Source organism: Chanos chanos, chromosome 1, assembly GCF_902362185.1.
Source record: "Chanos chanos chromosome 1, fChaCha1.1, whole genome shotgun sequence".
In the NCBI taxonomy this organism is placed as follows: domain Eukaryota; kingdom Metazoa; phylum Chordata; class Actinopteri; order Gonorynchiformes; family Chanidae; genus Chanos; species Chanos chanos.
Window position 1 is genome coordinate 24548106 of NC_044495.1, and position 25128 is coordinate 24573233.

Sequence of the window (25128 nt, forward strand, 5' to 3'; positions counted from 1 at the left end):
CAATGTTTCTGAAAACTGACATTGGAATTACCAAATATTTTATGAAAATGTTGAATATATTAAAGCAATCAGCTTTTAGAATGTGTATGCTCAGAAGAGGTCTTGGTAGTTACAGAAAGTTACTTCTCTTAAGATGTTGTTTGGGTTGTCTGCTAACAGCAGTGAATTTCAAGAGATTACTGAAGAGGGTGATGCAAGTTGGTTTTATTTGTACTTCTTAATTCCTAAATTTGTATGCTCTGTTTTCTATATGTAATGACAAGGTAAAAAAAAAAAGGATAACTGATGTAGTCAGAATGAAATGCACTCAGGATGAAATTGATGAATGTGTCTTTTTACCATGCTAGAAATGATTCCAGTATGCATCAGTGGACACACAGTTTGGAGGCAAGCATTGTATCATAAGGAAGGCACAAAGAAACGTGAAAACATAATGCCTCATCACAGTTCATACATTATAAACAAATACACAGGAGCATTAAAAAGCGTTAACCCTACATCAACCTGAAAGTTTGACTGAGTGTAGTGTAAACATACATAAAACAAAAATCAGAGGACAAGGATCACTCCAGGCACTCCTGTTGATATTCAAAATTAGGGTGCAGCAATTTACCTTCAAGAAACATAAATAGATCTCTCATCTTTGTTAACTGTCCAATTTCCCAATCAGTATTAGTTAATACTGTTGCCTACTCTTTACCAGTGCCAAGGCTTTGAGCAATAATACTAGGAGATGCTTGAATTATATTCAGTTAACCTTATATTATGCAGTCAGTAAGATATTTGATGTGCAACTGACATATTCTGACATGTTTGTGAACCAGGGAATGTCTTGTCAGTCCCAGGCTGTAGTAACCAGTCGATGATGTGGTCATTGCTCACAAAATAAAACACGGACAGATTTCCCTTCTTATGAATTAATACATGCACTGATTTAAACAAAGCTATAACTTTGGCTAACATGAAATTTAGAGATCAAACTTTTATAAAAGCTGCTGAGGCACTTTTAACTTGTTTTTCCCTCCAAAATCACAAGCGTTAAAATACGCCCTCACTTTCTCAAACAAACCAACAGTCTCACATGAAGCACTGTATAAGTTGTGGAATTGATCTGCATCCTGATAAAGCAAATATTCTGTAATATTAACTCATGTATGGCTTTTTCAGTAGTTGGCATCTCCACTATCACTGAGACTATGTTTGGATTCACCATCGCTGTTGCATTCAGGGAGCTGTTTGGGCCGTGGACTTTGCTCCGCGTCAGATGACAGCTCTGTGATATTGCCTGGCAGACTGAGATCCAGGAGGCTTTGCAAATGTTTTATGTAATTAATTGCGGCACGCAATGTCTCCACTTTACTTAATCTCTTGTCCTCGAATTCTTGGGGGAGATGCTCCCTTAGGCGTGCATAACCTTCATTCACACAACGAACTCGTTGCCTCTCTCTTTCATTGCGCTTTCGTATGAACGTAGGCTCAAATGAGTAGTCATATAGACCAAGCTGTCCTGGGAAAGACAGGTAGGAGAATCGTCCAGCATACCTGTGACTGTAAACTGGATCCAGATGAGGTTGGTCAAAATGGAAAGCTAATCCAAGTGAATCTCTGAATGCGCACTGGTGATCCATGGAGAGACCAAAGGTTATTTGCCGTGTGAATGGCAGAATTCCTTGTGAGTGATCAGTTGCCATCTCTCTGCAACAAACAGGTTGATTATATTTATAATAAATGTTAATCTAATTACACAAACATTTTTGCAAGGCTGTATAATATATATTAAAGTAACTGATAAATCCGTAAAGTACTTTGTGACACACCAAAGACCTGGTCTGTTATATCCCTTTGAAGCAGATGTCAGGCATGGGCAAGAACGTTTTCTTGTGTGTAGCTGTCAACATCTCATCATGCTCCTCTTAAGTTTCAGCTGGTTTAAACCTGGCTGGTGGTTATGTAGCAGTGGGTGTGATCTTAGGAAGGGATGGATTTTATTTTATAGGGGCCTGTACCGCTTTTCTTTTTTTTCACCCTTTCTTCTTTTGACTGTAGGTGAACGAGATGAGATCGGAAGACTGATATCTTTAGGATTCAGGGATTAGACACATACACACCCATGTTTCTCCATTGGACAAAATTCAGATCTGTTTATGCTTTATGGAGATAATAATTTTCTTTGAGCAAAACTGTATAACTAGACTAATGTTCACAGTTCAAAACACCCACAAATGACAGGGTACTGCTCTCTGTTAAAAGGAGTATAAACCAAAAGTGAAATTGAAAATAACATTATTTTTTTAACATCTTAGGCAAAGAGTTAGCAGAGTTGGTTGCAGAAAATGATTATGTTCTCCATAATCTTTATAAGTAAAGTGCTCCAAAAGGGCATCAAAATCCTTCAAAATGTTAATTAAATATCAGCAACTGGTGGGTGCAAGTTTTATGTGGAAAATATTAGCCTACTGAGTTTGGAAAGCATTTATTTTTCACTACTATTTACTATAAACATCATCTGGAGAGGAGTCTGGCTGCAGATTTCACTGTGAGATCTTTCTCCAGTCATATCACACCCCCGAGTCAAGGGAATAGTGTCAGATTGTTTTGTTATAGTCCAGGAAGATTGGGGTGTAGACAACAGAAGGTTACATTTAGTACATATTAACAACTTCAGTTGAGGTTGAAAACTTCAAACAATGGGAACTAACATAATTAAAATCAAAATAAAGTTGCTTCATGAGTTTACTTTCTATTGCATTACAGTTATCTAGCATGGAGCTATGTTTGAGGCCATCAGTGCTAATAATTACAATGCACACAGTACACTTGTGTAGCAATTTACTTCAAGTTTTATTATAAACTAGTTAAAGTGGGAGGTCTGCTAAAGAGACATTTCTGTTAGCTTAGAGTTTACTTTACAAAAATGAAACTGTGAAACAATTCAAAATGCATGGGAAAACTGTCAACAGTTGTACAGTGAGTTACTAAAAAAATTGTTCAATGGACCATTAAGACATACCAGTGAACGCATTGGTTCTGAAATGCTCAGTTTCTCCACAGCCTTTCTTGACAGACATGTCCTCACTTTTTCTCAAATTCCTTCAGCCTCTCTGCCTCCCCTAACAGTCTGCACCCTCTCCTCTAGCCCTGCAGAAGGCAGTAATTTCCTTAGCATGTTCTCCTCAAATAGATGCCCTGCTACTCCGTTTTGATGTACAGATGTGCAGAGAACATATGAAAGTGGCCACTCCACTGGATGTGATTTAGGAGAGTGTTGGTATCAGTTTTATTAAAAGAGAATTAATTTATTTTCAGCCTTTGGAAACACATTCATCCAGCTCACTATTGCCTCAAATGAAGAGTTTCTTAAGACAAGAGCTCTTGACGATATGATAGGTCACATGATATTTGATGAAGGAGACAAGATAATATGCTTGAAAAAACAGAAGGCAGCCCCGGCAGCTATTGTGCCATTCTCCGTGCTTATCACATTCAGTGGATCCTCAAAGATCACATGTCTGTCCATCCATGAGTTTCAGTTGTCTTGGAAAAGTTAGGTACCATACAACACAAGTGCTAACACAGTTATTACCCCTCTTCCAAGTCCTGAATACAACAAATGAATAATAAAGTAGCACCTTTTTCAAACACAGAGAGACTTAGTTCAAAACTGATGCCTTTCAACTAGACACCCACAGATAACCATGACTAGTAAAAATAATGATGTTAGGCTTCCTTCAGAATAACCAACTCCAGATTACTTTACTGTCGCATACCCTCCCTTCTGAAAATGGTGGCATAAAAAACTTTTGTCCAGACAGGTAAGATTAATAGAATCTCTGTACTGAAATGCAAATATCTGTGTGACAAGTACTTTGAAGAGATAATTGCTATCTTGTACAACCCTGTGTTTTTGTTTGTCATATGGCGATAGGTTTGAACACTAGATTGGTTAAGCCAAGGCTCTCTTGCCAGGTAACCTGCAACTCATTTCTTAGCTCCATAAATGGAAGCTTCATAACATCAGCATTCAAAATTAATACCTGCACCTGTCATAACTCAGATTTCTTAATCAGAGATTTTCTTGATGTTGTGTGTACCATATGTTGAACAGGGTGGATATGTGCCTGCTGATGAGCTACTGAAACAGCTTTTCTCATGTATTTAGTTTAGTTTTCAATGTCCTCCTATTAAACATTCATCAGATCTGGAAAATAAGGGTATCTCTGAACTTTTCTCCTTGTTGGTCTTCCTGATCAGCTTCTTTAAGTTTAGTGATGGCAGTGGCAAGTGTATTTTCCCATTTATCTATTACATACCCTGGCCTTCAGAATAGCTTTTTATGGACAAAAATTCGTTTTACGCTTACGCAGTTTTCACAGGAGGTACTTTTACTCTTGAATGCTATTATATGGTGTATGCATTCCCGATGTTACTGTTCAAAATCTTGATGGAGGAATAATACTTTAAAGCAACTGCCCATGGTGCTTTGGTTGTGGAGTTCATGACAGAATTCAGAAATCTGCCTCTCCCAACTCCTCTCTCACTGTGTCTCATCTCAGTTTGCCCAGCTGGAGGGACAAGTGGATTTTTAATGCTGGTCTTTCAAATACTTTCAAAAGTGAGATGATCTCTGCTAGCATGTTGCCACAGTGGACCACTGATATTCTCTTCACCACTTCACTGTATGTTGTGGTCATGGTCTGATCCTAATACATATCACTTTTAGGTTGCGCTTGGAGATCCCTCAAATGATATGCCTGTCACACAGGGAGTGGAAGAGGAAGGTCAACTATAAGAGCCTTCAAACCTGTTCGGTAAGGTTGATTCAGTTCTTATAATATTCTATTGTGCGCTACAACAAATACCTCTCTTTGTTGTAAGTTAGGACCTGGTGAATGGTAATTTTGTGTCCTCAAACAATTTCTCAACTGTTGTGTCCTCATCAAGTGGGAATTCTTGGTAATCCTTTAAATCTGCCTCAAAATCTGTAACGTCTCCTTGAGCATTTTTCCATTTGTTAAAAGCAGCTATATTTTGTTGTGTCAAATCTATCATTTCAGATTTATATGTACCCTTTCTTCGTGTTGTAACCTGTGTTATTTCCTCTTTTTGGTCATCGTAATTCCATCTGTTTCATACTCATGTGAGCATGAGTAGCCAGGTAGCTAACTTGCTAATTTCAGCAAGGTAAACCCAGCCATTCAACAACATAACACTCATGGCCATGTGTCATGAGGTGTTACTGCATTCATAAATTCATCAGGAGAAGAACTGATCGGGCTGACATCTCAGGCCAGGGAACTGTGAAGTCAGTTTTGTGTGTAGACATCATAACTATGAAACAGTTTCTCATTGTAATCAATGTAATTACGGTATGAGAGCTAATATCACTTGCCCTAACATGTGAACCACAGCGGCTTCAAAGTAGTTGATGAGAATGTAGTTGATGACAGTTGGTGCATAACGCTTAACTCAGTGACCAAGTAACCGAAATGCATAACCTTACAGTTTTTTTTTTTTTTTTTTTTTTTTGCGTGTGCCAACAGCTTCAGTAAAGCGTGGTCTGAGTGTGGTGGAAGTGTAGGTGGCCATGGAGTGAACTATAGTCTCTGTTTCCATCTGGTGGTCATAGTGTTTTCATGCAGGTCAATGAGAGATTCATACTGAATTGGCAGTCCCTTACAACAAAAATATTTACATATGTACAAATACTCTTCACTATATACTTTCGAGTAAAAACTTTACTTTCAAGTAAAAAGTTAAACTAACCCTGAAAAAATCTTTTGAATAAAGTATTTCTTATTCCAATTTGACATTTTCATTAAATGATGAGGATAGGATGCTGAATTATCTGCAGGTGGAGTTTTACTTTGTGCATTAAATAGAAGACCTTGTGGATACATTACTGTTGAATATAAAGGGAACTGGTTACCACTATGTCAGCTTCCTCCACCCAGCTGAACCATCTTTCTCCTCCTCATATCTAACACAAGATGGTAATATTCTGATCCAGCAGAGAGTTCAAAATTAATGTTACTTTTCATGACATAAAAAAAAAAAACTTTAAAAATTGGATATGAAATTTTTGAAATTTTATGCAAAATTTATCAAGAAATTTGATATTGAGATTTTGAAATCTGACATACCCAAACATTAGTTTTGATACCAATTTAAAAATTTTAATATGTTTTCGAAATTTTAAATGCTTGATTTAAAATCTTCAATGTCCAATTTCAAAAACCTGGTATACAAATTCAGAAAAACTGCTTTGAATTTTTTAAAAACAACTCGGTTAAAATGAGCTTTTCAACACATTAGATGTATATTTAAGCTGCCCTCCTTCTGAGAATATGTGTAACTGTGAATTCAGTCTGAACCATGTACAGTGTATTTAATGTGAAGAATACGTTCCATGATTAATATCTGTGAAATAAAAGAGAGTGAGCCCATCTGATCATTACCCACTGTTTTTTCTAACTTAGATTATCAGATTCCCACTGAACAATTCAGAGAGCCTAAGAAAAGCTGCAGTTTACTGTGATCTATGATGTTTATAACACATTAATTTTATTGTCCTACGTGGTACTTAATCACGAAATACTAATATGCCAAAAAATTACTCAGACAAGCAGCAGTGAAAGATTGGCCCTTCTATTTCAGTAGAGAAAGTGACATTAAACAATTTAAAAATTAAATCTGAGAACAATTAATAAAACAATGAGCTCCAAATGAGAACAGACAGAAAAGGTCTTTTGATACTTGCAAACGGTCTACCCCCTCACTGTGAGAAACTGTTTCTCTTCCCTTGGTGTGTCTCTGCTGTGTACTTTGAGTGACAGTAGAAGAAGGAGGAATGCCTGATGCTACTTTTCCATCCCAGCTGTTATTACTGGTTTCTCTTTGGGGTGGTTTCAACACTGGTCTCTACCTGAGTATTTGGCAAGAAATCAAAGTTTGCCTGACCTCACATTCATGTAAAGGAGCTCCACTTCACTACTTTACAGCTTGCATCTGTGAAATAATCATGATGTTCATTGAATTTTCGAGTATATTTCACACTTGCATAACTGTCAGACCCACGTCACAAAGCACCCCAAAATCAGGGTTTGGAAATGATTTTTCCCCTGTTGGCTTGTTTGTGCACCATGGAAATCAAACTACTTTTCAAAATACCTACTAGTCATCATATCTCATCATCCTGTCAAAGACGGAACTTTTTGTCGTCCTGGCCTGTCCTCTGACACGACATTGCCTTTCAGTTCATTGTGGCAACTTCCAGATCATGCAGATTCACTCTGTACAACATCAGGAAAATCAGACCATACCTGTCCAAGTATACAGCCCAACTCCTTTTCCAGGCACTTGTAATCTGAAGACTGGACAACTGCATCTCTGTTCTGATGGACCACTGAGCATGTGCTATTAAACCAATGCAGACGATCCAAAATGCTGCAATACATCTGGTCTTCAATCAACCAAAACAAGCCTATGTAACACCCATCTTCATCTCCTTCCTCTGGCTCCATCTATCTACCCATATCCCAGATGCTTGCGTTCAGAGCAGCCAGTAGAACCATGTCAACCCACACCGAGTCACTCATTAGGACCTCTGTTCCATCCTGCCCACTACAGTCCTCGAGGCAACAGCGTTTGGTGGTTCCACCACTGTTTGGCAGAAGGTAACAATCGGTTCTCTTTTCAGTCATACTTTCTCAATGGTAGAATGAGTTCCTCAGTTCATCTGATTTGCAGACTCCATCACAACTTTCAAGAAGCGCCAAAAGACTGATCGCTTATGCGAAAATCTTACCATCATATCTGTGAACTAACCCAGTCCTTTGCACTTGACCCCCTACCTACCAACTGATAGTGCAAATGACCTAGTTCCAGTGTATTACTTGTCTTTCTATTATTTATATTGCCCAGCATTCACTTCACTAAATACTCTTTGCTGACGTTTATGCTGACCTGTATACATTTACTTTGTATGATGAAGATTCCTTGACCTCTATGGTGGATGTTAATCAGCGCTTATTTTTGAGACACTATTTTGAATGGCACATTATAACCTTATGTTATCTTATGATCATGGTACAACAGACCCACTCTATTCTTACTGTGGTAGTACAGCTGTTTTGTTGATTAGCACTACTTCATTCTGCACATTGGGGAATAGCTTTTTGTTTTGCACTGTTGTATCCCCCTGTTCATTAGTGATGTTTCTATCTTTCTTTGTTTGCAATTTACTCTTTTACTTCCTTCAACTGTTCTTGCACTTGTATCTTGTGAATCACTGAACTTAGCCGTTACACTTATGCCACAAAAAGCTCCTTAACAGCTTGGATTCTAATTTGTCTCTCTTGAAAGTTGCTTTGGGTAAACGTGTGTCCTAAATGAATAAATGTAATGTAACTACACCAAATGTCATTACTGTTGATTATTTCTGTTTGCAGAGTGTATTAGTTCGTCTTACTATACTGTTTCCACAACTTTAAGCATTATCCTCTATGTGAAGTTTGCAGCACACATGATTCTTAAAGCTAATATTCTCAATTCTCGCCACAGAATTCTAACTACATCTATCTAATTCCTTCTTATATTTTACACTGAAAGATTCTTAACAGTGTTCTATCTGAGTGATACTGCCTAGGGAAAATGCTAATGCCATGCTACAGTTCAGTGGGGTTGTATTACATTTCTTAATTAAAGTAAGAATAGAAGTAATGTGTCCTGTAAGTTAGAGTTGACTTCATGCCACTGTACAACAGTTGTGCATTTTCACACTGTTTAATTTATAACCTTGTCATACTGCATTACTATTTCCCCCTTGGATGAAAACTTTTTTATAACCTCCTCCTGGGTGCAGAGTGTGAACTTGATTCAATGTGAAAGTATGAATTCATGTTTAAATTAAACTGAAAAGCTTTCAAACTTCAACAGAAGACAGTAGAAGTGTGTCTACTTTACCAGCAGGTCAGTAAATATATTTTCTGCAAACGGTTAGTGTAACATATGGTTAGGATTATAGACTTTAGACACCTGACACTGAGTATTGAGGATTAAGTAGAGATACCGGTGAAAGGTTACAAAAAAACAGTGATGATATCTTAAGATGCGTATTAGCATCAAGCTAGCTCTCTCTGAGTAAATAATTTAACACCGAACTAAAGTCTTTTTCCAAAGTGAGGGGAAGAGTCACTTGAAAATAAATACCCTTTGATGTAAGACCACACCCATCTGGAATTTTATAAAATCTATGAAGATCTTTCCTGAACTGTTGGTATGTTTGTTGGGTCTTGTAAAAAAAATTGATTAAACCATTCTTCATCTCATACTCTTAGCAACTTTTAGTGTTTTATATGAATGCTCAAGGTATAATAAGTAAAGTCATGTAAACTCAACTTTTATCCCGTAAATGCCTATGCATTGTGTAATTTGTACACTCAACTATGCCATTCAACACTACAACTTACAGAGTCATTTTTGTGTTTGGGATAAATGTGGGAAAAGCTATGTTACCAGTAGTGTCCCTACTGTTAAAACTCTCCTTCCTTAAAACACATTGTTTTTATCATGTATTTGTGTGCATCCACCCACAATATCATTTATACAGAAACATGTGAAAGAAGATGGACATTTTGTGATAAAAGTAACAAAAATAATTTGAGAAACTCAAACTTTAAGGATAAGCTAAGGAGCTACTAATTATACCGATTTAATTTTGAACTGCAGACATTTAGAGTCAGCTTTTTACCACTAGGTGGCAGTATATGTGTGATACAACATGTGTACAGCTGGCACTGCATACAAACTGCACGAAATTTTGCCGATTTCAGAGAATAATTAGAGATTCCCGTTCTAACAAAATTGTGAGACACTATGCCAGTCCAAGATCTGTTTTATTTGACCTTCTTGTATGTAACATACTTTTGCTTAACAGTATTTTCTCACAGAAATTACAAATGACATTAGTAATTAGCTGTGATGGTAACTTCAAGTGTAATAAAAACGTTATAAAAAGGTGTTTCCACAAATTTTATGAGAAATGTATTTCTGTAGAATTTAACTAAGCCTAGAATGATGACACTCAGACTGAGTTTGTGTCATAAGCTTCTATGAAAAGTGACAGTACAATTCATACAAGTGATAAGTCATTACCATGTTATTTTATGAATGAAATGTACAATGAACCACCAGTTATAACCATTTGCTTTGAAGTTTGCCAGTAGTCCTCTGCACAGAGATTACCCTCTCTATCCCAATTCAGCCTTTCTCTCTCTCCTTCATAGGATGTCAAGAGCGGAGATAATCCTCAAAGAACTTTCATGTCAGGCTGCCTCTGTTTGAAGCTCTGCCTGAGTTTCCCTGGAGCCTGTTGCTAAGCGGCTTGTGAGCTCCTAGTTAGGTTTTAAATATTACCTGACACTCTGCTCTTAACTGAGATAGGCATAGTGATTCTGTAAATGGACTCATCCTGGTTTCTTTGACAAACGTGCGTATATTGTTTCACATATTATTTTCATTTGTGTAAAATCATAGAGTGTACCATACATTAAATGGAGACTTACACGACAATGATGAGCAACAGCCTTGTAAGTGTCATTTAAGCCTAAACAGGCAAAATCATTGGCTAGAGGTCCCTGGATCTTTCACAGAAATTGCCTGAAGGAAAGAGTGGAGACGGGAGAGAAGCACAGAAACCCTAAGGTGCACAGTGTGCTGCCAGACTGGCCCTTTATATTGTGTTTTTTTTCTTCAGTTTTATTTATAATGTCTCAAGATTTCTTCACTGTATATTTTTGTCATTGTAAATACTGCAGCAGAGTATTGTAAAAATACCATAATTTATACATCTTCTACCACAATGTCAGATATATTTTCATAACAGGTATCCTACAATTACCATACAGAGTTGAAAAATACAATAATACACCGTGAACAGAACAATAAAAAAAAAAATCAGTTACTAAGAAACCGTTCATATATTTAACAGATATTCCTTGAAAATTTGCAGCAATCTAATGGCATCTCTACTCCCTGTAGCTTAAAACTGACAGGATGTTTTATGGTGTGTTTATAACTTTTCATAGTTCATCATGTCAGTCATAATGACACAGTTGCTCCGTTTGCCCTGCCTCACTCCACTCCACTGTTTGACCTAATAAAACCCAAGCTGCCACACAATTCCATTGTGTTAATCAGCTTTCAACACAGATATAAGTATGTGGTAATCAAGCACTGCTGATTAACATTTGCAGGTCCGAGCAGCATTGTTTCCAGACTTGACATTTTAGCTACACATTTACCACATCTGATTACAGTCTCATGAAACTGTTCCCATCCAAAAGTCTCATGAAGCTGTTCCCATCCATGTGCTGCATATTCTAAACTCAGTTATAATGTTATGTCTGTGAGTTTTTTATTTGTTCAAAATGTGTGTCATGGTCAAATAAATATTCATCACCTTACCTGCAAATGACAGCAGTCCAATGCTCCATTTTTGGTTTAAAAAGTAATAAATAGATATGACTTCCCCCAGTTTTAAATATGAGCCAGCTGGCAAAAAGGGAGTTTGCAACAGAGATTTTCAACAATGACACAAAGCTGAACCTTTGTTCTCACTGTGCATATGATTTAAATTACTCAACTGATCTCATGTAATGTGTTTACAGATAAGGTTTTAATAATCCACAAATGATCAAATTATCAAATTATTTCAGTTGAGGAATCATATGCTCCTTTGTGCTTTTCCCTGTCTTGTATAAGCCAAACATCAACATACATCTATAATGCAGAATCTCTTCACCTTGACTGTTCCTATGGTGATCTAGGGTAACTTAGTGGAGGTCAACGTTATGAAATTCTAAAAGGGTTAGAATTACTGTAAGGCGGACCATAGAATGTAAGAGTCCTTCATACCTCTCATCACAATCCCCTCTACATGGGCAACATTTGACTGTGAGGGTGACCAGAACACTTGCATAACTGTAAAACAATAATGGACATCAGATGCAATATCAGCAACATCAAAGAGTGAGACATATAAACAGTAGAACGCTTTGGGTACAAGTTCCTTCTAAACGAATAAATGAAACGGAATAAATGTAAATGTGAATGTAAATGTAGAACCATGTACCGAGACCTTCAGGCTTGCTGGGCCTGATTCCAAAATGTGGTGTGAGAAATTAACTGTTAACCAGAGTGCTCAAGGTTCATTTGAATAATTTTGTCCTTGAGCCTCTACTTGATCAAGGAATGCTACAACTGTGACTGCCTCTGTCTACATTTCCTCACATCTAATAAAGGGATATGTCTGGACAAAGAGGTCCTGTTGTGCCTAGTATCTGTCTGTTGGGCTTGACTCTAAAGACAAGATATGTTTGATGTACTAAAAGGAATCCCTGATATGACTAATACCCACAGCAATGCATTTCCCAGAGAATCAGGGAGAAAGAAATAGCTGAGAAAATACAATGCATTCCGTCATTTGGTAACACTGACCAAGAGAGACCAATAGAAAGGGCACCACCATTAAAACCCTACATTAACAGGATTACACAGAGTGGCATTTTGACTCACTACTGACAATCAGCATGTTAAATTACATTCTAATTCATGCTAATCACATAAAGCATTGTAAGCAGCTAATAAACGTGCATTAGGGGACCATAAATATGGATCATTTAGGGGCAAAAGGGCTTTGGTGGGCAAGAGAGTATACAAATGGCAACATATTTAACATAAATACCATTATTCTGACCAATTGTGATGAATGTATTACTACAACAAGTAAATTCACTGTAAAACAGTCAAGTACTGCTCAAAATTCAGCATGTAGCATTTAAGTCTCAAAAAGGAGGGAATATTCTGCTTATAGTAATGATACAACATTAATAATCATGGCATACATCTAAATCTATTCATGAAAAGTCAAGAATGGTTGTAAGGAGTTAGCTTATGTAGTCCATAAATATAAATATAAATATAAATATAAATATAAATATAAATATAAATATAAATATAATGTTGTTATAGTTATTTTATATTGTTGTGTAAGACTAGTGGATACAATGTTAAGTGATTTTTGACCAATGTTCTGCAAAGAACAAATTTACAATCCTGGAACTGAATTGTCTGATCAGTTCATTCAATTTGGATTGAAGTCTATAGACTACAACGAAAAAATTGGTCACGCTCTGTTTTGTGTTTTTAAATGCACCAGACTTTGTCTTCTCATGCCTTTTCCTGCCTCTGTATTTTATGTGATCACTGATTATATATAAAGAGATCAGATTCAGTGTTTACAATGTATATTATAGACTGAACCAGCTGCTTTGAAGCATGACTGGGAAACTGATCTTGTCAGATCTTTTAGGTTAACTTACCATAGAGCACATTAAAGCACTGCCAAAAACTTTAAGTCTTTGACCCAGTTGTACACATGGTGTGAGGCTCGTAGAGAAGCTCCTTGTCCTCTTGTTTAATTTAGTTCAGTGAAAATCAATCCCAGTGGAGCATACCGGCTCTGAAAGCAGGAGAGCTGTGAGAATACCCTTTGGGAGCAATTACACAACTGTTCACTCTATACACTGTTATGATGCTACAGTGGGGCATCTAGACGTAGAGAGTTGTGAGGAGAGGGACAAAACAGAGAGAAGCCGGGTGGGAGCATCTCCTGCTGGGACAGAGCCACGTTCTAAGATAATAAGAGAAATGATGAGAGAAACACTGGCCAGCATGATCTCATAAAGGTTCTGCGGCGAATATTTTATAAAGAGAACAAACTTCTAAAATTGCACTTCTGGTCAAGACAAACAACTGTGGCTCATTTTCAGTTTTGAAAGAAAAGTCTCCTTCTCCTGCGATCTAATATAAAATATAGAAATCTATGAAATATAAATATAATGATACCTAATATAATATAAAAATCTAAGATTTAGGTGGTTTGTTAGCTTAATTTGCTATAGTTAATAGAGTATCATTAAAAAGTATTGAGATGTATTGAAATATATATCCTGTACTTTTCACTCCAAACAGTTTCATACAACCAAAAAAAGTGGTTGTTAAATTATACACAGTGACATAAAATACTACTGTAGGTGTGAATATTTCTTGAGAGTTTCTTGTAACTTTTTACTGTAGCCTGCCAGTTTAAACGCAATGTGATTTAAATCTTTTGTAGTAAAAGTAACATTTTCACATAACTCACTCTGTGGAATAAAATAACATTTTCAAATTAAATTCCACTACACCAAGTACAAGTTCTGTTAACACTAGTCAATTTGCCATCTGGTGTATGACATCACATTCAAAACAGAAGAAAAGACAGCAAAAGACAGCAACAAGTAGACACATTTTAAGACATCAATGATAGTCGTGGAATCAAATATTTAGATGTAGACCTGCTCCAATATTGATTTACAAATCTGATTTCATTAGATATGCAGCTGAGCATTCCATTTGCTGCAATTTAATGGTTCAGAGACAAACAGTCTGACTAACTGTCAGATCATTAAACAAGAATACAGCATACGCCATTGAACCATTTTCCCCTTTGATGCTATTACTGTAATCTACACGCTACTTTGATGCAGTGATCTTTTATCACAAATGATCAGTTGCATTTCCTCTGACATCCAATCAAAGGTTATTTGAAAAAAAGTGTAATCTGGGAAGAGTCAGATAGGTCTTGTCAAGAGCTCTGAGAGATGACAGGCAGGAACTTTGCTGCAAGAAATCATGTCACGTATCTGACAATAAACAACCAATACTAAAAAGCCATGCCAACCTGAGGAGGAATGGGAGTATTATTGATTTTCAGATAGAAACTAATCCAGATTTTCACTACATTTCACACATGATGTATGATTGGCTGACAAGCAGGGACTTTATTTCACGCGCTTTAGATTACTGTAAGAAAAAACACGACTACATACAAATCAAAATGGCCCAGTGGAGACAAGGAGCATTATTACATTGACCATGCTTGCAAATAAACTAAAGCGATTCAGTTATAAAGTCACCTTGTCATTAACATCCATGAAATTATCAGCATAAATTTCACTATTTCATTCACTACTCAATTCTCAGACAATGACATTTACAAAACCATTTAATTACAGGGAGAATTGCTGGAAATTTCTTTGAACAGGCATTATAAAATATAAAATATTTTATTTAGGAAACAAACAAACAAACAAACAACAACAAAAAAGAAACAAGTACTATTTCTCTCCACAAAATGAACGACACTGGAGTCTTCAAATAGGATTTTCTCTCATTGTGTCATGTCATTCAAAAAGTTCAAAATACTTCTGAGAGAACATGGAAATGTATTATCAATTATATGCATCTTACTAACTTGTCTGTGAAGATAAACTACTGATAGATAATTGGCAATGAAGCAGAGGCCAAATAGGCTGCTTAGGCTTTCTTCATATGAACAGAGACAGCTTTTCTGATCAGGGAACAATCAGCAGTTACGTGGCTTTTAGTAAATGGCTACACCGAATTTCCACTGAATGGGACCTCTCGACTGTCAGTGATGCTTGACGATGCAGATTCTATTTCCCTAACCAATGTTTAGGCATTCCCTCCCAAATGTTAGTGTGGCTGGATGCTTTTGACCTGTGCTACAGTCAAAGGTAAATAACACACCAGGTGACTTTTGTCATTTGGCTTCGGAAAAGACTAATTATCAAACTATGTGGGACCAGAGCTGGGCTCATACTGATCCCTACTGTTACTTTAATCTACATTTATCTTTCTAGATTACCACTTCAGTTTGTAATAATACCTCTCAAAAATAAAAAAAACCCCTTTCCTTCCTTTACAACAGACATGCTAAACTATCTAGAATGTTTTCCTCGACGTTCCCTCTGACATTTGCAAGCAGTCAGTCTTTGAGTAAGGAGAAAAGCCAAAGCCAAAGACATGGCAAAAAAGACCAAAAAGAGCCAGAATCAGGATTTCTTCTCCATCCTCCTGCTACATAATAAGTGAGTTTGACCCATCAATGACAGTAAATTGAGAACAAGGATTAACTCTTCTAGAGCCATATCACTAATGTTCCTGAAGAAAAGTTTCTAATTACATGAACAGAGGAGGAATGGTGTGGCAAAATCTTTCAGATTTCTCTTGCTCTTCATCACTTCTCACTATGAGGCTCACTCCTGAACTCCACTCTAAAATCCAACCTTCCCCCATGTCTTCAGATTTCACTAGGAAATACAGCACTTTGCCTCTGAAATGTCCTTTTGATCTTAAACTGCATCAGCCCCCATCTGGGTGGATGAGATAAACAAAATCATTGCCATTCTTAAATATTACAAAGTCAAACAACCTGTACAAATGCACTGATGTTATCCCAATAAAACTACATCTGATTTTCATTTCTTTTTGTGTCAGTTAAAGAATTTCATAACAGAAGAACTTTTAAAATTGTAACATCAAGGTCATCATGTTACCAAACCAGTATGATGATCTTTCTTTAGGCTAAAGTAGACTAGACTTTCAGACAATATCTCATTTAGTTTCTATCACTGTATCCCAGGGACAATAATCTGAACCATTGACCAGAAGGAGCAGACACTGTACTCTCTCCTCATTTTGACCTGATCAGTTTGGTGGAGTCAATACAACTGTTTACTGTGCTGACCTTATTTGGATACAAAATAGCACCTTTGGTACATTCACAATTTGTGCAGTTAATTCTGGTTTAATATAAGACAAATAAAGTACTTTTAAACTGTATTTGTGCTGAAGTGATGACATTCACAAGAATATCATAACAGAGCAAAATTTGCATTTAGTGATAGCAAAAACAAAAACTTCATTACAGAGATTATAAGACACCTTTAAATGTCACAAATACAATAAGATAAACTCAAATTTGCCAATTACTCAAATCTGGGGATACGCAAATAGATTTGAAAAGAACAGGATGAGAGTTACACTATCTAGAACCACTGGGTTGCTCTGATTGGCTCTTTGTATGTGATTAGTTTATTAAAAATATGGAAATCAAGGAAAGACAATGTTGCCAGAAGAAGAAGAAGAGGAATGTACACAGCAGTCTGCACTAAATGTTATGTCAATACTCTGAAATCAGCGATGTCCTTCAACTACAGCTTGACAACCACTCTAAAATCCAACCTTTCTGCATGATTGGACCGCTATAGGAACTGACTCAAGACAGCATGGAGAAAGCCTTGATCTGAAACTGACCTATCCAAGCATTTGGAAATCTAATGAGATTCTGAGTGACAGCAAACACTGAGGTGAATGCCAAATGAGAACAGCAACTATTTCAGATGTTTCATCGTACCAATACAGTGTAAGGCCAGCCCCACTATACTTCCACAGATAATAATATTGAGGCTCTGACCTGAAATCAAAGGGTAAAACATTACAATATGGAGATTGATTTGGTGGCACTAGTGATATGTTACAGAGTATCATCGACAAAAGCAAAGGATTGTGGTTCGTCATGAATGAGCTGCCTTAACTTTAATTTAGCTTGGCCCAAAGCTTGAATATCATTGCATAACATTAAGACTGAGTGGTGAGAATCTTTATGGTAGAGTCAAAGGTGACTATGCTAGTCTCACTGAAGAAATGTCATCACACATAAATATATTATGATATAAATATTATGACACTTAGACACACCGTTGTCTGAAAAAGACACCTAGTCTGCTTCTTATAGCGAATTTCATTACATCAAATGTAGGCCAAGCAGTGTAAATCAACAATGCAATGTTAGTGACACATGGTTGCTTGATTTTCATGTGCTGGGAATCCCATACATCTCATCGTGCCTTTCTAACCATGTCACACTATAAAATTCTATTCTACAGCACTATCTCAACCAAATAAAAGGCTACTTATCTGAAGCTCCTCAGCTTACCCCACTGCTCTGGTTTGAGAAAACAATGTCATTGCTACAGCCCTAAAACAACGATTTTGTTAACTACCTTGACACATGAACATTGTGTCCTGATTTTATGGTTCAATGTTCGAAGACAGAGTTATCACTAAAAGAATACACAGTATCCCAGCAATGAAAAAGTGTATGAAACATCTATAATCTCAGATGGATTTTCTCTCCTTTCTCAGTATCCCAAAATAAATAAAAAAAATCCCCTGTTTTCTCCCTGAGGCAAAGCAGTAAATAATCTTTTGGAATGGAACAAACAAATCATCTCTCACATCCTACTGTGATCCATCTGTTGCCTGTGCCAGCGCTATCCCATACTGAAGTCCAGGTTAATCTCCATTATTCCTGATGCCCAGTAATATAATAAATGATACCATTGCTGTCATGGTAAAGTAGATTTTAGCGACAAAGGTAGGAATGGTATTGGCTTAGAAGTCTTATGTAAAACAATGATCTCTTATCATTTTGTTCAATACTAACAATACGTTTATCATAAAGCAGTAGTGCTGAATATTGATAGCTTGAATGACATCCAGTCATGCTTTGTTTCCCCATATAGTTACAGCTATCATGCACTTACCAATTAAAATATCACTGTGCTAAGTTAAGAGGTTGCAAAACAACTGATATACATTTGGCCGAGTATGAAATTTGCAAGAAAGCTTTGTGTTGCCTTGCAATGATGTAGTGTATTTGCCTGTGTCACTTCTTCCACGACACAGTTAATTTTTTGGCATGGGAGTGAAGAACAAAAATTTTTCACTATAGAGGAATATTTATTGATTTTACCATGCACTCATTTTTCTATAAAAATGATGAGTCATGGGAGGGCATGCTGGATTTGGGACAGTGGTTCAAAGGGGTTTAAGCCCTCTGCCTCTCTTTAGGCCTAACAGCACATTTTAACTCTGACCATACTCATGATACGGCATGGCCTCTCATGACTTACTGCTTCACTGAAACTCAGTAGCATATTCCCAGTTCTCCATATGATGCTCTCCATAAACAATGGGGAGAACTTCACGTCTTACAACTCACAGTTCCACAGAACTTCGGCTGCCACAGCACATTTCATGCAACCGATCAAAATGTATTACTTGAAAATTCCCCAGTTAAAGCCTTATTTAAATGTTGACCAGTGGTAATGTATTCAATATGGGATGATCATACAATTGTGTGATCAAACGTGATCATAAATGTGATATTTGCCTGAAAAGTACGCACAACATATCATATCTACCTCAAAACCACTACATCAAAACTGCTGATATTGCAAATCATCAGCTTATCAACCAAAGTGACAATGCTTTTTTTGCCCTTAAATATTTTAAAAATAGAGATTCTGTTTATGTACCCTCACCCTACCACCAGGTTTTCAGACTTCCAGGAAAGGAGCTCAGAGGGGGAGATCTATGATTCTGTTAGAGACGTGAGTTTCAGGGCACATTTGACAGGAGCATTCCATCAGTGATCAAGAGTGTTAAACCCACCACTGTGTCACTGTGTCAGATGATTTCAGTACAAAATCCAAGAAAGATGGCTCAAGAGGACAGCAGCGGGCTGTGGGAGGCAGAGAGACTGACAGCTAAAGGAGGTAATAACACAAGACGTTTCTTTACATGGAGGTCAGCCCCATTGCCTCTCATTAATGTGTTTCATAACCAAAACAGATCACATTCTGTGCTCATTCTTTAAATTTGTTTTTGAGGGTAGAATGAAGATAAAACATTTCAAAAAGACTTTGAGGTGGAGCTTTCATGTTGAAAACAGACAGCATACCAAGCACTGAGAGCAGAGCAAAAAACAAAGGCAAGGATTTGAGAGTCACAGAACAGGCAGGAATGAGAATGAAAAAGAGATCAAATGCACTCTTCAAATGACCTTCTCTGCATAAGACAATGCCTACAGGATTTTAAACTAATGCTGAAAAGTACCTTTTCACACTTGTGACAATACAAAATTCAGCAAACTCTGCTGCCACATGCTACAAAGAACCAATATTGAAAACAAACAAACAAACAAAAGAGACTCTTGAAATTCTTGCACGTTACATAGTAATCATTTTTCCAAATTCAGTCAACGTGACAGTCTAAACTGCAAAAAAACAAAAACAAACAAACAAAAAAAACACCAACCCCCAAACAAAACAAAACAAAACAAAACAAAACAAAACAAAACAAAACAAAACAAAACAAAACCATCAAAATGAAAATTAAACCACTACAAACTGAAGCTAAGAAGATGCTTTGCTCTTCTTTAGATACAGATCACAGCTTATGTTGGATCCAAAGGACTAACAGATTTAAACTACACCCTGACTAACATTGTAACATTTTATTTGAGCCCTGAGTATTCTTTAGATATGTTACTGGAAATGATATTTGGATTCAGAATGAGGATATATAAGTTTTTGTCAAATTGGATGCCAGTTTGCATCTTGATAACTATGAACTTGCTGGGGCTACACGTAAATTGTGGCTCAAATTACAAATAAATTGTGAGCTGCTTTCTGTGCTGCATACAGAGACACACTGAGCGCTGGCCGTGCAGTACTGACTAACAAAATAAAATGCATGACTTAATTTGACTATTACTGAAATTATCATCAATTTTTAAATCTCTTTTTAATAACCTTACAATTGTATTGCTCCAATTTTACGTAAATCAATCTGATTATTTACCCCATTTTTTCTATTGTGGGATTCAACAGGCATTTTGTATTCATTATCAGCAAAGACAGTAAAATAAATCATTATATATTAGAATGGTTAGTCAGTCCTCAGAGATGATTGATTTGGTGAGTCACATCTTGGCACTGGAAAAAAGAGATTCTATATTCCTGTATCCCAACTGTAGCCATTTTTAGAGGCTTAGTGTTCCATCTACATAATTGAGTGTTGTCTCCCATAGCCCTCTGAATAGTATGGTATATGGAAATACCACCTGCACATTTAACCCACGACTGAGATACTGTGGATCACCTTTAAATGTGGTGTCATTTTGGTGGACCTGATATTCCAGAACTTGACGTGTATGCTATCCAAATGTTACATTTGAAGTATTGCAACTTGACCTTCAGTTCTGACATTCATTCCTTTGAGATCATAAGAAGCAAGGTAAACTATGGCTGGACACTCTCTTTCAGTAAGGAAACTGCACAGAAAATCAGTGCTTGGAGAGGAAAACAATGTTGTCATGTTTGTATGGTGGTTGCAGTACACATTGGCTTTAATGTAGACAAAAATCCTGTGAACATATTTTTTGACTAGCTATACTGAATGGTGCAGAGCTACACTGGAGAGAAAAATCGTTCATATTGGGCCTTGATATTAAGGCTTGATATTTATCTTTCAGGTAGGTATATTAATCATGTTAAGCATTCTTTCCACAAAATGAAGGTCAATGACCTTGAAAGAGGAAGAGAGAGGCAAATGAAACCAGATAGAAAGAGAGAGAGAGAGAGAGAGAGAGAGAGAGAGAGAGAGAAAGAGAGAGAGATGGAAAAAGGAATATATTACAAAAAAGGAAACCTTACATTTGAAGCTTATTATGATTAGTAAGAGGGTAATATGAATCATTTTGATTGTTCTTGCTCATCAGGTAAAGAACCGCATTCCAAATCAATCAATTTTCAGAGGACTTGTTCATACAGATCTTAGACTTACTCTGATATAAAGCATAGGGTCTTTAATATCATGGAAATGAGCTAACAGCTAATAGAGCCCTCTGATTAACTGTACAATATTCTGTATTCTGAAGCTGATACTTTTGTCCATTGTGAAGCAATTAAATGAAATGAAAACATGATGAACTTGCTCAGGGCAAGCTGCGAGTAATTAAGTTCAGTCAGTACTAATCTGTTCTTCTGATATGGAACTCCTTGTCAGAGAAATGCATAAATGTCAGAAGATAAATTCCTTCAAACAGTACTTGACTGGCATGCAAAAAACATTTCAATATGTCTCTGTAGGGATAAAGGCATATCATTCCTCAGAAATTCTGAATAATGTTCTATTTTCTGGCTATTGAATGGAGGACACTCTTGGTACATTAGTATTTGTTTTAGTTAAAAGTTAACAATGGGCATAACTACATATATATATTTCTGAAAAAAAATGAAATAATGAAATAATGAAAGTGACAAAACATTCAACTGTAATCTGTAACTTCACATATAATACGATTATATTCAGGAATATACTAACGTCCATGGTTTAATTTAGTCCAGTAGGTCCCAAAGTATTTAATGTATTAATCCGGTTAGAACGCTATATGTAATGGGTATTTAATGATATCAACTTCCCTTGGGTTTGGTGAGCTCTTAGGCACTACTCATCTAATTCACCAAGCTGCTGTTTTACAAATTCTGATACTTTCAAGGGTGAAAAGGGATTAATTCAATAAGCGATTACATTTATGAGAATAAAATAATGACGCCATCATGACAATACTGAGGTCTGTTGCTCAGGAGAAGACCAGGTGAAATAGCACTGTGGCAGATTTTTGAATCTGGAATGTAAAGACACGGAGCATTGACAATGACAGACAGATCCACGACCTAAATCTAACCAAGCCTGCAGAACAGGAACACAAAGAAACAGCCTGGACTACATGACCAGACCTAGAGGTGGGCAGGAGCGGGCATTACCCTCCCAAATTTTAGCACTGCCCACGCAAATGACTGATTGTTGTTCTGGCCAGTGATTTCAAACTGTTCCAATTTCTGACTGGTTGGCTGGACACTACAAAACTTGCTTGAAAACTAGATCATGGCAACATTTTTCTCATAGGTCTATACATAATATAAAATCGAAATGTTATAAAAATCATTGTGCATTTATTTTTGACAGTTTTACTATTATTGGTTTAGTGTTGTGCAGTATAAGGAGTGTCTCTGGTGAGGTTTAGGATAGGCTACTTAGCTAGGTAGCTCCTCTAGCTAGTTAGCTACTGCTCGCTTGAAAGAGTGGTGGCTTTAGGAATCAGAAGATTTAAATAATTTCTTACTAAATTATGTTGAGCACCTCTGATATCCAACATAGTTACAGTCAAACAACCATGCAGCAATTTCTGGTTCCTATTAAATAACTTTCTGCTAATGCAGCGGTGGCTGCTCCAGAATCAAAGGCACTGGGTCTGGGTACTGTACTGTTAAGAGCTTGACAATAGTGAACTTGTGTATTATACTTTACCAAGTGAAGCAAACCATGTTGCTCTTAGTGTTTGAGAACCGTGCTCTTTCTGTCATCACTCAGATGACAGCTACATTGCCACACTAGTTCCAATGAAAGAAATTAGCAAATCACTTGAAAAAAGATTTGTTCATCTTACTGAACAAGATTCAAAGATCTGAGTCAGTAAAAACATCTGTACTTCCCATCACTACTGCATATACGATTTAGTAGATCAATTTATTGCAAATTCCATGGGAACCTCAAATTTGAGTAGTATCATAATTGTGTGCCATGTGAACTGTTTAAAGAAATTTTAATGTCTATCTAACTTTCTGGGCAAGACTTTGTATCAATTAAATAAATTAAATTATTTGGTTAATGTAATTGACTGTACCTCTAGTATGTTTTGTGTCCAGCAAAGCAGCCCCCACCAATAGAATAGTTTTTCCTTTTCATGACTCGCCTTGCTTTGCGCCTAAAGTAAAGAATCTGGCCCACTGGTTCAAAATATACAATATACAGCCCAAATGGAGTTACTTGATTTAAGTTTAAACAAAGTTGATTTCCTGCTAGGCTCAGCTTTATGCTCAAAACAGAGCCAGAACTCTGCTGCCAGGCTGCATCATCATCATCATCATCATCATCATCATTATCGTCATCATCATCATAATCATCATCGTCTTTTGCATAGTATTTCCCAACTACAACTCTCACTGTATCTAATCCTAACTGTCGAGGGGAGAAAAAATCAGTTGCTGGCAACACATGAACATTCACCTCATCTCCTTGATTGATGTTACTGCTGTCCTAAGAGAAGTCTGATGATTATTATTTTCAAAATGTCCTGAGAATGTGGATACATATGAGCCCACATGCTCTGAGTGGGTAGGTTTGTTATACCTGGGAGTGACCAGAGAATAGTTGGAGAGTGATGGTCAGGACAGATCTAACAGTGGCAGGTGGATGAAATACAATGCTCATATGCATGCACTGGTCTTGACACAGATTCAGCTAAATGAAAATGAACCATTTCCAAGAAGATTGACTTCTGAGGCTGGCAAAATACAATATACAGACGTGAAACAGACATAGACATAATGGGAATGAAAATGATGTGTAAGTAACACCACTCTGAAACTGAAAACCTGAGGGATCTAAAGGATGTGGCAAAGGTAGTGTGATCAGCAGGGCCTGATCAACACAAATTTAAAAAGAATTTAAAAAGAATTTAAAAAGAAAGGCCCATGTCAGTTCATCCTTAATAAGAGAAGGTAATTAACAACCATGCTACACACTGCACAATCTGTTTAAAGCACTGGATTGCCCCAATATATATCTCTGTTCTTGGTCTCGACCTTTGCCCGTTTTATGATTTGGATTATGATTTAATAAAGTATGACTGCTTTGCACATACATCCAGCCTCCCTGAGTTTTCAGACAAAGAGTCATTGAAACAAACTGTTGTACTGTGATCTTTCTTCAGGGGCACTGGGAGAGGCCTCATCATATATTGGTACCATAAGATCATATTACTGTCAGTCTTCTGTAGTGTGTGCCTTCCTTTATCTCTGACAGAATCCGTGTTCCCAGGCCCATTAGTGTTGACACAGACCTATCTAAATGTATCATATCCACATGAAGCTCTGGTGGCTTTAGATCCTTTAACGTTGTATTGGAGCTGTGAATGGAACCCCTTTTCATTCTGCTAAAACATGTCAAAGAAGAGCCTGAGCAGCACTTGCTGTCAGGCTGTCACGCTGAATAAGAGACTAGAATGAGATAGGATAACATTGATTATAGCTGTCATGTATACAAACAGATGTGAGATTTCTCTGGTGGAACTTTCAACATCCAACAAGTTTGTTAGTCTAACAGACACTCCTTCCCTCTGAAACCTCACAGGTTGCATCTCAGTTCTCTCACAAACTGTGTGATTGAAACAGTGCTGCACTACTAGTGGTGCAACATTAAATGAACTGGAGCAGTAATGTATGAATGTGGAAAAAGGCACATTACAAGTAA

At 36.9% G+C, this 25128-nt stretch overlaps 1 protein-coding gene across 1 annotated transcript; it reads right to left on the reverse strand.

Moving 5' to 3' along the window:
* Positions 1-1163: 1163 nt before the first annotated feature.
* Positions 1164-1691, reverse strand: LOC115806232 (achaete-scute homolog 4-like). Its single transcript, XM_030766989.1, has one exon. The coding sequence runs from the start codon at positions 1689-1691 to the stop codon at positions 1164-1166; it is 528 nt and encodes a 175-aa protein (XP_030622849.1).
* Between the last annotated feature and the right edge of the window lie 23437 nt (positions 1692-25128).

What these genes read in the sequence shown, in the direction of transcription:
- LOC115806232 (XM_030766989.1), bottom strand. Translation starts at nt 1,691, where the DNA reads ATGGCAACTGATCACTCACAAGGAATTCTGCCATTCACACGGCAAATA.